A 12,710-nucleotide genomic window follows, 5' to 3' on the forward strand; every position below is an offset into this window, starting at 1 on the left:
ATGATAAAACAAGTAGCCTGGTAGATGAAGAGAAGCAGTGGATATTGTCTACCTGGACTTGAGGAAGGCCTTCAACACCGTCTTCCATAAGATCCTCACAGATAAGCTGTTGATGTATGGGCTGGATGAGCAGACACTGAGGTGGGTTGGAAACTGGCTGAATGGTTGTGCCCAGAGACTGGTGATCAGCAGCACAAAGTCTAGATGAAGGTCAGTGACTAGCAGAGTACCCCAGGGGTCAATACGGGGTCTGATCCTGTTTAACATCTTCATTAATGTTCTGGATCACGGGGCAGAGCATACTCTGGGATCTCCTAGTGGACACTAAGCTGAACATGAGCCAGCAATGAGCCCTTGCCGCAAAGGTGGCTAATGGTACCGTGGGCTGCATTAGGAAGATGTTGCCAGCAGGCCGAGGGAGGTGATCCTTCCCCTCCTCTCAGCACTGGTGAGGCCACACCTGGAGGGCTGGGTCCAGCTCTGGGCTTCCCAGCACAAAAGAGGCACAGACATACTGGAGAGAGTCCAGCAAAGGGCCATTAAGATGATGAAGGGACTGGAGCATCTCTTCTGTGAGGAAAGGCTGAGACAGCTGGGACTGTTCAGTCTGGAGAAGAGAAGGCTCAAAGAGGATTTCATCAATATCTATAAATACCTGAGGGGAGGTTGCAAAGAGGACAGAGCCAGGCTTTTCTCAGTGGTGCCCAGTGACAGGACCAGAGGCAATGGGCACAAACCAAAACACAGGAGCTTCCCTCTGAACATCAGGAAACAGGTGGTTGGTTTTTTTTTTTTTTACTGCAACAGTGACTGAGCCCTTGCACAGGTTGCCCAGGAAGGTTGTGGAGTCTTCATCCTTGGAAATATTCAAAAGCCATCAGGACATGATGGTGGACAACTGGTTCTAGGTGGCCCTGCTTGAGCAGGGGGAGTGGATCAGATGACCTCCAGAGGTGCCTTCCAACCTCAACCATTCTGTGACTCTGAACAATGACTGCACATCTTTCAAGATTTTAAGTTAACAAAGGCAGCATGATAAGTCTGTAGAACAGCAGGCTACCCAGACAGCAAAGCAAATATGCCTAGCCTTGTAGACCTGAGTATTAAAAGCTACGGTTACAAGCTTGAGAAGGTGTACCACTGATGCTGGTCATCTCTGACTGCATACCAGGAACACAGCATGTATCCTCAGTTTTAACTGAAGGACCAATGACTTGAAGCTGATGGAAATTATTATTTCTCAAATCTGAATCAGGACCAAAATCCTCTAGATGAAAGTTGCAGCAGATTTGCGTCTTGTGGACATCCACACCAGTGGACGTGACATACACCACTGAACAGCAGACCAAACCCCTGAAGAAGTATTTTCTTTAAATTTCATCAAGAAAAACAGAATCAGCCATTGGACTGTTTGTTCTGGATGCTTTTTTTGTGCTTTTGTACAGCTAAATCAGAGCAAAGAAAATATTACCAACTGTATTTACATTGTTGTCTGCCTCTTTCCTTATCCTACAACAAAGACTGCTGTAGGAGGCAAAAAAAAAAGTGAGACACATATAACAAGTTAGCTAGATGCAGTAATTTTTTTTCCTTTCTGCATTAGATATTTTTGCTTAAAATATCCAATTGTCAAAGCAAATTTCATTCCTCACACAAAATGAGATAATTTAGCTGACTATGAGTCTTTCTTGAAGGATGACCATTCTTTCCTCTCCAGATTTCTATCTGCTTCTGCTGACTTGATGCGTAGTGCATGTTTCCTAATCAGTTTAATCTTTCAGAGTCAATGAATCATAAGAAGGTGCTTTTATGGGAGAGCACATTGCAAATGCAACAGGGAACAGTGGAAGTAATTTCTGAGGAGCACAAATGCTACTTATACAAGGCGTTAGGGTTCCCAAGTCTTCTACTAACTTTGGTCTTATAAACAATACTATTTAGTGCTGCTGACAACTTGGTATAATAGGGCAACTCAATGTAATAGGCTTGTATGTGGGATTTACAAAACCCTGCTAAATTAAGATTTGAGAGAGATGTTAGAGAGCTTCAGTCCGTGAGATTGATAGTGTCACTTTCAAATGGCTTTACTGAAGTGGGACTCTGTGGAGGACTCTTTGCTCTCAATCGTGGCACTGCCAAGGCTTTCCGGCGGATTCCAACTGTAGCCTTTTTATGGTCATGTCTGAGACTGCGGATCGTGCTGTTTATGGCAGCCACGCATGCCTTCCAATCATATCCAGTTTCCTTTAGATCAAAAGATGGATAATTCTCTTGAAGAAAGTCTAAAAATAAACAAGTATATAATAGTGAGTTATCAATTATTTATGCAAGCTACATACTCTTTCTGGATGTTATTAAGCCAAAACAAGTGCATGCTACCAAAACAGGACAGCTAGACATATTACAAGGCTTGAAGAGCAAAGCTAGAGGGCAGATATTTTTTCCCGTTCTTTGTTTAATTTGAAAATGAGTAACAAAAGGTCTAAGCATAAAACCAAAACATGCCAAGAAAGCATGTAACCAGGTACGCTGGCTTGATCCCTTGAAGTGCTGAATAACTTCAGCTTCTAATGTGGTCAACCAGAGCAAAGAAATCTCAGGCTCCATTTCAGAGTGACCAGCATTTGGCAGGACCAAGCCCTCCTTCAGAGGATCTCCTACAACTATATTCACTAAAATGAAACACACCAATTCAACATAACACAGCTGTAGAGGAACAACAGTGACAGAAAAACTGCAAGAGCTTATTCCTTACCACACTGCAACAAGATCAGTAAATAAATACTTGAGTTCGGTAGCAATGGGATAAATAACATAAGACTACAGCACCTTTCTCCCCTTCAACAAGTAAAATGAGTAGTTTTAAAAACAGATTTTAGGGTTGTTTTTTTTAATTCCTGAGGAGTGATTGTCCTTCTGAGCTTAGCTGAGTTATATGTTTTCTCTAAGCAAGCCCCTAGAAGATTTAAAGAGGCACCAAAAAGGAATTCGCAGCTGTAATTTCAAATCAAAAGCAATATTATTGCTACTTCTCTGATTAACATCTACATTTACCTCAGGAGAATGAAAGGTATAGCTCATTGATATTATGTCAGTTTTGTTCTTCCATTGCTCTCACATATACTAGCAAGTAAAAATCTAATACAGTATCATTGCTTACAGTTCATGTTCTAACTTGTAGTTCCAAACCTGGAAACCTATTTTGCCAGAAAAGCATGGGTCTGAAGGAAGAAAATAACAGAGAGAAAAGCTTGTGCTCTCACAGTTTACTCTGCTCTGGGGTGGGGTGGGGGGTGATGGTCGGGCATGCAGTGGGGGAAGTGACAGCGCAGGTTTTCATTCCCAGGATGCTCCTGTAATAAACTATGCTGACAAAGGATACACAAGCTGTTGGCTGAAGCAGCAGCCAGGCTCTCTTCCCTTCCATCCCCGACAGCAAATTGAAGAAAATACTTTGCCTCAGAACTACAGCACAGAACAGGAATTCCTACTACTAGACCTACAGAGCCTTTGTACATGGCCCACAAAACAGCTTTCAAATTATGCCTTTTCTTTCATAGAAATTGACCAATTGTTGGGACTACAGCAAGGCTATGCGGGGCCTCTTCCTGCTCTGCAGGGTTACATTCAGGGAGCTGATGCTGCCATCCAATCAGGCCATGTTATAATGCTAAAGAAAACAGGGCCAGGGACTGCCCTCTGGCCCCAGAGCCAAGTGACACAGCCTGGCTACAACCACAACACAGAGGACTTTGTCTCTCATCTGCTCTGGAGCCTACGTGGTGTTCCTGCAGCCCCAAGACGCACTTAATACATCTTTTGAATGCTTCTTAAGCTCAGAATGTCATGAAACAGAATACATGTAATATGGGAGTATGTGGAGACACTTAAAGTGGCAAAGCTTCCCAGGCTAGTGGTGAAGGAATATTTACAGTGTGGGAAAGCCCACTCTTATGTATAGTCTTGCCATACTGGGAAAGGTTTCTGGCATGCTCTGTCCCTCAAGCCATGCCCAGATGTCACGCCAGAGAGTGCCAGTCCCAGCTCCATTTTATTTAGCACTATTGCTGTATCCTCAGAGGCAATCTTGCCACACCTGCAGAGCTGTTAGGCTGCACTGTCCAGATCTTAATAACTCTTTCAACCTCCCTATACTGTAGCCACGGAGGAGAAGCAGTTTCAAGACTTGTTAGGAGATGCACGCTGCAGAAAAGTGTGATGAACCACAGAATACTTTGAATCAGAAGGGACCCATAAGGATCATCGAGTCCAACTCCCTGCTTCTTGCAGGACTACCTAAAACTAAATCATATGACTAAGAGTGTCATCCAGACAAGGCTAACTAGTCAAATATGCAACCTTACTGACCCAGTGAGCACTATCCCACAGTGATATCATAAGGACACAGGAGGAAGTAAAACCCTACATCAAGCCAGTGGTGTTGGGAAATGTTAAAGGCACTCCACTATTACACTGCCTGCAGCCTCGGATCCAGCCCAGTAAATAACATCCCACAACCAAAACTTAAGAATTCCTGGCAAAATATTTTCTCTTCAGATTTCTCATATAAAAAGCCAACTTTTACAATGAAAATAAAACAAGAACACAGAAAATCAAAGAAAAGGTAGAAAGATTTCTATATTGCATGACCAAACCTTTTCAGATATATTGAACTCTCTTTAAGATACTGTAATAGCCACGGAGCAAATGGCCACTAAAACCTGATGATCTTTCCCCCAACACCACTGTTTGTACTGGCCACGCTTAAGTCTTACCAGATAATGCCAACTTTTCTTCTGTGGGATAACCCATACACCTTTTCTACCTACAACCTGCTTTACATTCCTCCTCACTTGCTACATAACTGTTATACTAATTCTACCGTCACAGTTCTGCTTGCTTTATCCAGCCTTGCAGGAGGGACCGAATGAGACTAACAGAAGAGTCCCTCTCAGGAAGGAGCATGGATCAGTGTTCCAGAAGTCTCAATGCTGAAGCGAGAACAATCAGAAAGCAAAACACCTGCTACAACTCCAAACATAACATACACTCCCTCTGCTTCTGGAATAGCATTTGCAAACAGAGTAAATAATACCAATTTCCCAAAGACATCTGGATTCACGTAAGCTTGAGGAAACTGCAAAACCGTCCATATTCATGGCGTGGAATAGGCTGTTGCATGTTATTTGAAAAGACACACTTCAGTAAAGATTCATTATTCAAATAGCTCAAACTGGTCTGGTTCAAAATGCTGCCTGTTCACTTGGCAGCAGTCCTTATCCCACTTGTAGCTTCTAAACAGCTAAATCATTTGCTGAGACCTTTTCTCTCAACAGTGCCTCTCAGGTGAATATGGACAGCTGATCTCTGAGCCCTTAGAAGGACAAGGCATTTGAATCTGTTCCTTTCCAATCACTCAGGCCATCAGGGACTTTGGGAGGTCTCTACTCCGACCTTCTGCCCAAATCAGGAACAACTCTGAGGTCAGACCAGGGCTTGCTCAGGGCTTTGTCCACTGAGGTGTGGAAAAGGAGTCTGCTCATATCCAGTCTGAACCTCTCATTTCCATCTATGCCTGTGGCCTCTCATCTTCCCACATTCAATGCTGCAAACAGCTTGACTCTAGGAGGAGTTTACTGAGAAAACAGATAGTGGCAGGCTGCTACTAGGACCCCTCGGAGCCTTTTCTTTTCCAGACTAAATAAGCCCAGTTTCCTCACTGGGCAAGTGCTCTTGTTCCCTGTCCCTTTTGGTGGCCCTCCAGCTTGACTGACATCTCTTTCTTGTACTAGGGAACCCAAAGCTGGATGCAGTAATCCAAATGCAAACTCACGAGTGCTAAACAGAGATAATCCTTTCCCTTGATCTGCTGGCTGTGCACCTGTTAATACAGTCCCAATTTGCTGTCAAATGTCAACCTGATGAGTGTTCTCTGTTGTCTCCAAGTCATAGATAAAGATGTTAAATGGGCCAGGTATCAGGACAGACCCCTACAGTATCCCATGCGTCAGTCACCCAAGCAGAGCATGACTCGCTACCCTCTGAGCACAAACATCCATCTAGTCCTTTCACGTTGTCCACCCATCCAGACTGTAACATCCCAATGTGAACACCAAAATATCGTCAGAGACAGTGTTGAAAGCCTTGCTAAAAAAATAATCAAGCTAAATGACAGCCACTGCTCATCCACAAATCCAGTCATTTTATCACAAGGCAATCAGATGGGTCAAATGTGACTTACACTAGGTAAAAAACATGCTATTCCCAACCACCACCACCCAGAAGCCTGAGAGACCTTCATGGTGAAGACTGACGCAAAGGAGGCACTGAGCACCTCAACCTAATCTGACTCCGCTGTCAAAGTTACCTGCCCCATTCAACAACAGGCCCACACTGTCCTTGCTCAATCTTTTATCACTAATGTTGTGGTAGAAGCTCTTCTTGCTGCCCTTGACATGCCTTGTGAGTCTCAACTCTCGCTGAGCTTTGGCTTTCCTGACACTATTCCAACACTCCCAGGCAAAGTTGCTAAATTCTGCTTCATAAGCTGTCCTTGCTTCCAATCTCTACATACTGCTTTTTTGCACTGGAGCTCAGTTACGGATTCCCTGCTTAGCCAAACTTGTCTCCCCATAACTCTACCAGTTCTCCTAAGTGTCAGGATGGACTCTCTTGTGCTTGCAGAACGCTGCCCTTAAAGACCTGCCAAATTCCCTGAGCTTCTCCCCTCTTCAGAGCTGTCTCTCATAAGCTCCCACCTATGAGTTTTCCAAATAAGCCAAAGTCTGCTCTCCTAAGCTACAGGGTCTGTTCTCTCAGACCTTTTTAATTCTACTTGGGATTTTGAGGTACATTATTTCACAGTCTCTACAGGCAATACTACCACAGATTATCACACCCGAACCCTTTTCATGAAGGGTGCCGTAATGTGCTGTGCGTTACCTCTGGTTGGCCTACCTAGCCCCTGTATCAAGAAATTATCCCAAACACCCTCCAGAATCCTCTGGGACTGCTTCCATCTCCCACTGTGTTGCCCCTTCAAGCAGATGCCATGGAGACCGAGTTTCCTCATATGAACCAGGTTTGTGATCTGGAGACTTCCTTGAGTGGCTTAAATATAACTTCGTCTACTTTCTCTCAAATTGTTCCACTGCTTGCACTAATACCTGTCAGAACAGTTTTACAGACTTATTTCTGAAGCTCCATGGTTGGTTCATAGGATACAAAATTAATCACTCTTGTTAATTTCTTCATATTATCAGCTGAACAGAGATTTTCTTACTTACCTCTGAGAGCATTAATTTTGTTGCAGTCCAGTGGGCTCATGCCACGTTCAAGATTACCATATACGTTGCTTTTTACCAGCACATCTTCAGTGAACATATGACGAATTAGGTAGCGAGCTGACAACTCTGGCCGAGACTTCCCCTTAGCTACATAAATGACTGAGAAAGGCAACTGAACGTTGCGCCATGGACTTCCAAGAAGTTCTAGAAAGAATGTCAGAGACACAGAGAGAGAGAAAAATATTTTACTTATTCAATACTGACCACACTTCAAAATGGCTGTATCACACTAAAACTAGGGACACAAAAAGTTCTCCCTGAAACTACTGTACTTGTTTGGAAAGACCAGAGCAAGGCCATAATGCTACAGCTAATACTAAAATGCAACATATTGCAGACAAATGTCCAAGTAGACAAAAAACCCTGCCTATTTTACAACAATGTAACAGCACTTCTGCTATGCTTTCAGCAATGCTAACAATGTAACCTGCATTATTAATGATTGCTTTCTACATTGTTTTCATCTCATGTGAAAAGATGATGCTATTCCAACTACGTAAGTAAATAAAAGCTCTGCTATTTCAACAGTGCTTAGATCCTGTTAACTACTTCAACCTGACTCCACTGCAAACATTAAAAAAACCCTGCAAAATGTATAATAAATCATGAGATCTGTGGGATCAGACTAACAAATCTTGGGTGCAGGAGCATATCTGGTAAAGCCCCAAAGTGATTCTAATCAAAAAAATTATTTCCAAGGGCAACTAATCTCAGCACATTTTCCTTGAAGCTCTCTAGAGGCATCACATGCTATACATGGAATTTTTTCCAATGCATTTGTATATTGTGCATTTTTATTTAAAAAAAAATAAAAGCAAGTATAAAGGCTGCTTTAAGATTTCTGTTGTCCTAAATTGTCAGTTTTACAGAAAGGTGTGCTTTTCTTCTGAAATTGCAATACCATTCAATAGATGCTCTGAGCAAGCTTACTCCATTAGGGTAGAATATCTACCAAATTAAGTAAACAGAGCAACTGTGAAATAATTCTTGAAAAATAATTATTCAGAGAAACTGATCAGAATACCCTATAGCTGAACTTTCCAATCTCACAGTGGATATGCATTATGGGACACTGGTAGATGCAAACACATGTTCTGTTAGCCAGATAATGTTCTTGTTTGCTCCCAGTTAGAATTACTATATGTACACATCAAGAGACTGCGTTAAGAGGAAGAGTCACATAGTTCAGCGAATCCCTTTACTATGCAAATTCACCTACAGCAGCATCTTCTGCCTCTCACAAATCCAGAAGACAAAAATTTTAGTTTACCCATAGGTTCCAAAGACTGCGGTTTCTTGACTGAAGGTGTGTGGAAAGCTTCTGGAAACTTATCCGATCCTGACTTATGCAATGTGTCAGTTGTGGAGCTGGTCGTTTTCTGAGAGTTTTGAGAACTGCCTTCACTATCTTCATTATAATTTAAATCTACACAATGAGATGTATCTGGAGTGTCAGCCACTTTTTCTTTCCCTTCAGCTGTCTCCTGAAACATTAAATGAGGTTAGCACATGCACTGGGAGAAGCCTACCAGTTTCCTAGTTAGCGTTCCAGTTCACTTCCCATTTAGTACAAATTAGATTCCAGATATTGACAATATAGTTACTCCTGACTTTCAATCATGAAAACCACAGGTGAAAGAGATAATAAATATTCACAAATTTGCACACAGCTTTTTAGAAGCAGAGGTAAATGGAGTTACAGATGTTTTGGGAGTGATGTTTCAGTGAATATGAAGTTGAAATGCATGGCTGGATATATGTGAAGGAAAGCTTGTGAAAACAGTGCTAGGAGCTACATGTTTAAGCTTGCTATCAAATTTGACAATACTTCTGGGCAACATTTACAGTGCTTTCCTTTCAGTATCCTATGCTTATACGTCTCTTAACTGAATGCTGGACATGGGAGCAGGAAGAGGCAGAGCAAGAGGGAGCAGGAAGAGGCAGAGCAAGAGGAAGGGATACGCTTCCAGTATTCCCCATATGGAACTAGTGCTACAGTCAGCAGGCCTGCGCTGAGCAATGCAAAGACAGAACCCAAGGAATTTCCAATTAGAGCACTCGTATGATGAGGAGTTCAAACAATTAATCTGAGAAAGAAGCACAAACTTAGTACTTAATAAATTATCACCGTGAGACAACTTACTGGTTTTATTTTTGTTTCAGAGCGTAAACAACGGATCATAGCATTGACATTTGTGATACAGGTTTTCCAGTCTTTTCCATGCTCGCTCAAATCATAGTTCGGAAAGTTAGCTGCAAGAAATTCTGCATATAAAACAAATTTTTTTAAGCTTTGTGACAGAGTGGTATCTAAAAGTATTCTAATTTAGAGAGAGAGAAAGCTAAGAAATGCTTCACGTTCACTGTTCTCCATTTAGAATCGTTTAGGTTGGAAAAGACCTTTAAGATCATCCACTCCAACCATTAACCTAACGTTACCAAGTCCACCACTAAATCAATTAAGGGTAGAGTAGCAATTTCATGTTTTGAAGCTAAGCAGCACTATGAATTTAAGATGTGCAGTAATACTTTGAGATGTTGTAAGTAATGCTTTTATTATTAAGCATTTTCTGATAGAATTATGGGAAAGGTGTGATTTATCATACTAACTTTAGGAAAAAAAAAAACCCAAAACAAAAAAGAAAAAACACACAACCAAAAAAAACCCCACAAAAACCAGACAGGGTAATGCCAATGCTGCAATTACTTCACATGGTTTAAATAATCTCCCACCCTTTAAACAGGAAGATGTATAGGTTCACACAAAAGTGCCATGGGATCTGTGAAAATGGCTTGACATTTAAAAAAAAAAAAAAACAAAAACAAAAAACCCAAAAACTGCCCTTCCCATCTTCACCATTTCTCAAACAAACAAGAGAAGTGAACTTAAGAGAAGAGTATTTACGAATCACCAGTTAACGTTTGTCCCAAATATACCATGGCCATAAAAAAAAAACCCAAACCAAACAAAAAGTGAACCAACCAAACAAAAAAACCCCACAAAACCCGTGCCATACACAAACACAAAGGAAGTTGTAATGAAAAAAATCTAGAAACAGTCAGCATGACTGACGAAGTACACAAAACTAGGAGAATCAGAATTGGCGTATCCACAATGAAGAAAAACAAACACTGAGAATTACAAAGCAGGAATTTCAAACCCCAAAGACACAGCAGAGAAGAGCACATCCACTACCGCATTTATCAGTTCTCCGGTTGCTAGACACTGATTAGCAGAAACATACAGAAAAGGACTCCCTGTAAGTTAAAAACTTTGTTAAGTATTAAAGAAGTAAATCTGTGCATTTTGAAAGGTAGCGTACCTCTTATTGCAGCAATTTTGTTTGGATCCAATGTTCTGCGCCCTCGTGCACTCACTCCCATAATGCTGCACAATAATGTTTCCTTGGGGAACAAGACACGAACTAAGTAGCGCGCTGCATACTTTGGTTTAGTCTTTTGCCGAGCTTTCATCAAATAGTTTCCAAGAACTTTTACATTTCTCACTGGGTCACCAACAAACTCTTTTGTAAAACAAAAACATTTAAAGAAAAATAAGAAAATTAAAACCCCAAGCAACTTGTTAAGAAAAGAACACTTTTTCAAACTCTTTCTCTAGACCTCTACAGTACTCTTGGTACATGTTCTCTACTGCAGCTAATTCTACTATGTATTACTTATCTTTGTTCTTACAAAAGCAGGTTTAAATTGGTACGGTAACAGAAACATCTTTTTGATTCATGTTCACCACCAATGTAACTAACTGAAATAATAACACCCAAGAAAATACATTAGACACATGAAAGTTCAAAAAGTTCAGACCTGCCTATTATTACACACGTGCAGATACCATGCATGTTTTCAAGACAATGACTCATGAAGAACGGCATATCCATACACAGTACTGCTAAATCATACACTGTTTACAAAGTCACAGATAGATATCCGAGTATTTCACCTACTATTCATGCAGCTCTTCAGCTGTATGAACTTATTTTTTAGACCAAAAGCAACCAAAAACTCATAGCTCAGCCTTCCACATAACTCAGGGCATTTATACTTCAGAAAGAAATGCATTCGTTTTAAAAACATGGTGCTATTTTATATATGCTTGTTTATTATAACACACTGACCTATGGAAGTCTTCATTTTCTGTGGAATTAGGTATTTTGAAAGAAACCAAACACTGGTGGATTTGAGGACAAAGGATTTTTTACTGATAAAATCCTCCACAAGAAGAAAGCAGGTATTTCCTTCACACAAATCAGGTAAGTTGCTTTCTTAAATGCAAAACATGTATACAGGCATATGCCTCACTTAGCTTTACTGGCAATCTCTTTTGTCTTTTTAAACATATGCATAGCATGCATATGTGACTTATGACATATACACAGGTTAAAAATAGGTTACATCAAGAGTATCAAGAGAGAAAAGAACCCAAAGCACGCACTGTAAATCAAAGGCTTGTGGTGGTCTATACAGCTGTATATACACTGCAGAGGTTTTTAAGTGATACCTGGCATATTAAACATTTCTATGACCTTTGTTTCAAGAGCTTTAAACAGTATTCCATTACAGAAATGCTTGTAAGGCAGCCAGTTCTGCTCCTTTACTTTTGCTAAATAACAATAAAGAGATTTCTTTAGGTTTTTTTTTTTATTTTTATACTAGCAGCAGGTTTTTTTTAGCCTTCATTTCTTAGTATTTATTAGAAAGGAACTCACCAAAGCTAGGATTGATGGAAACTGAAGATGATGGTAGTTCTTTACTAATGTTCACACTCCCAGATGCATTTGGGTAGTTCACCACCACAGCATTATTTCCCAAACTGGTCTCAGATGGTGCTGGCATCGATGACGATGCTACTGGTGAAGATGCAGCGTTGGCAGTACTTTCCACAATGCTGGCTACAAGATTTGATTGTGGAGAAAGGTCAGGCATCCTGTTAGGTGCTGTGTATGATGAATGCAATGAATGTGTAGAAACTATAGTGGGGAGTGGTGGGCTCTGCCTGCGAACAGGCTGCTGCAATTCAGGCTGAAGATTATGTTGAACATGTTTTATTGTGGAATTGACTTGAACATGGCCATTTTGTAAAGCAACCCTTATGACTGGGCTATGCCTTCCCTGGCCTGGTGAAGAGAGATGAAGACTTGATTCCCTTTCCATGGATTTTTGTACTCTTATTTTTCCTTGGGGCAAATGACTGGAACTTCTGTATGTAAATCCAACTGGTTTCTGCAAATGTGATTCAGAAAACAATTAAAAGGTTAAATTAGACATATCTGCTAATTTTTTAGTTTGCAAACCAGGAAGACTAGATTTTGGTAATTATGCTATTGGCAACAGACTCTTCATTGAAGC

At 41.0% G+C, this 12,710-nt stretch overlaps 1 protein-coding gene across 1 annotated transcript in view; it reads right to left on the reverse strand.

Moving 5' to 3' along the window:
• Positions 1-1,525: 1,525 nt before the first annotated feature.
• The window catches only part of BEND2 (BEN domain containing 2), a 29,659-nt gene continuing 18,474 nt past the window's right edge, over positions 1,526-12,710 (reverse strand). The window contains exons 7-12 of the mRNA XM_075715665.1: positions 12,071-12,584; positions 10,670-10,870; positions 9,490-9,611; positions 8,617-8,830; positions 7,287-7,490; positions 1,526-2,282 (exon numbers count right to left, since the gene is read on the reverse strand). Of these exons, the coding sequence (XP_075571780.1) occupies positions 2,047-2,282; positions 7,287-7,490; positions 8,617-8,830; positions 9,490-9,611; positions 10,670-10,870; positions 12,071-12,584 (1,491 nt within the window). The 3' untranslated portion in view covers positions 1,526-2,046. The remainder of the gene's footprint in view (positions 2,283-7,286; positions 7,491-8,616; positions 8,831-9,489; positions 9,612-10,669; positions 10,871-12,070; positions 12,585-12,710) is intronic.

The sequence above is a fragment of the Pelecanus crispus genome, chromosome 1 (assembly GCF_030463565.1).
Source record: "Pelecanus crispus isolate bPelCri1 chromosome 1, bPelCri1.pri, whole genome shotgun sequence".
NCBI lineage: Eukaryota > Metazoa > Chordata > Aves > Pelecaniformes > Pelecanidae > Pelecanus > Pelecanus crispus.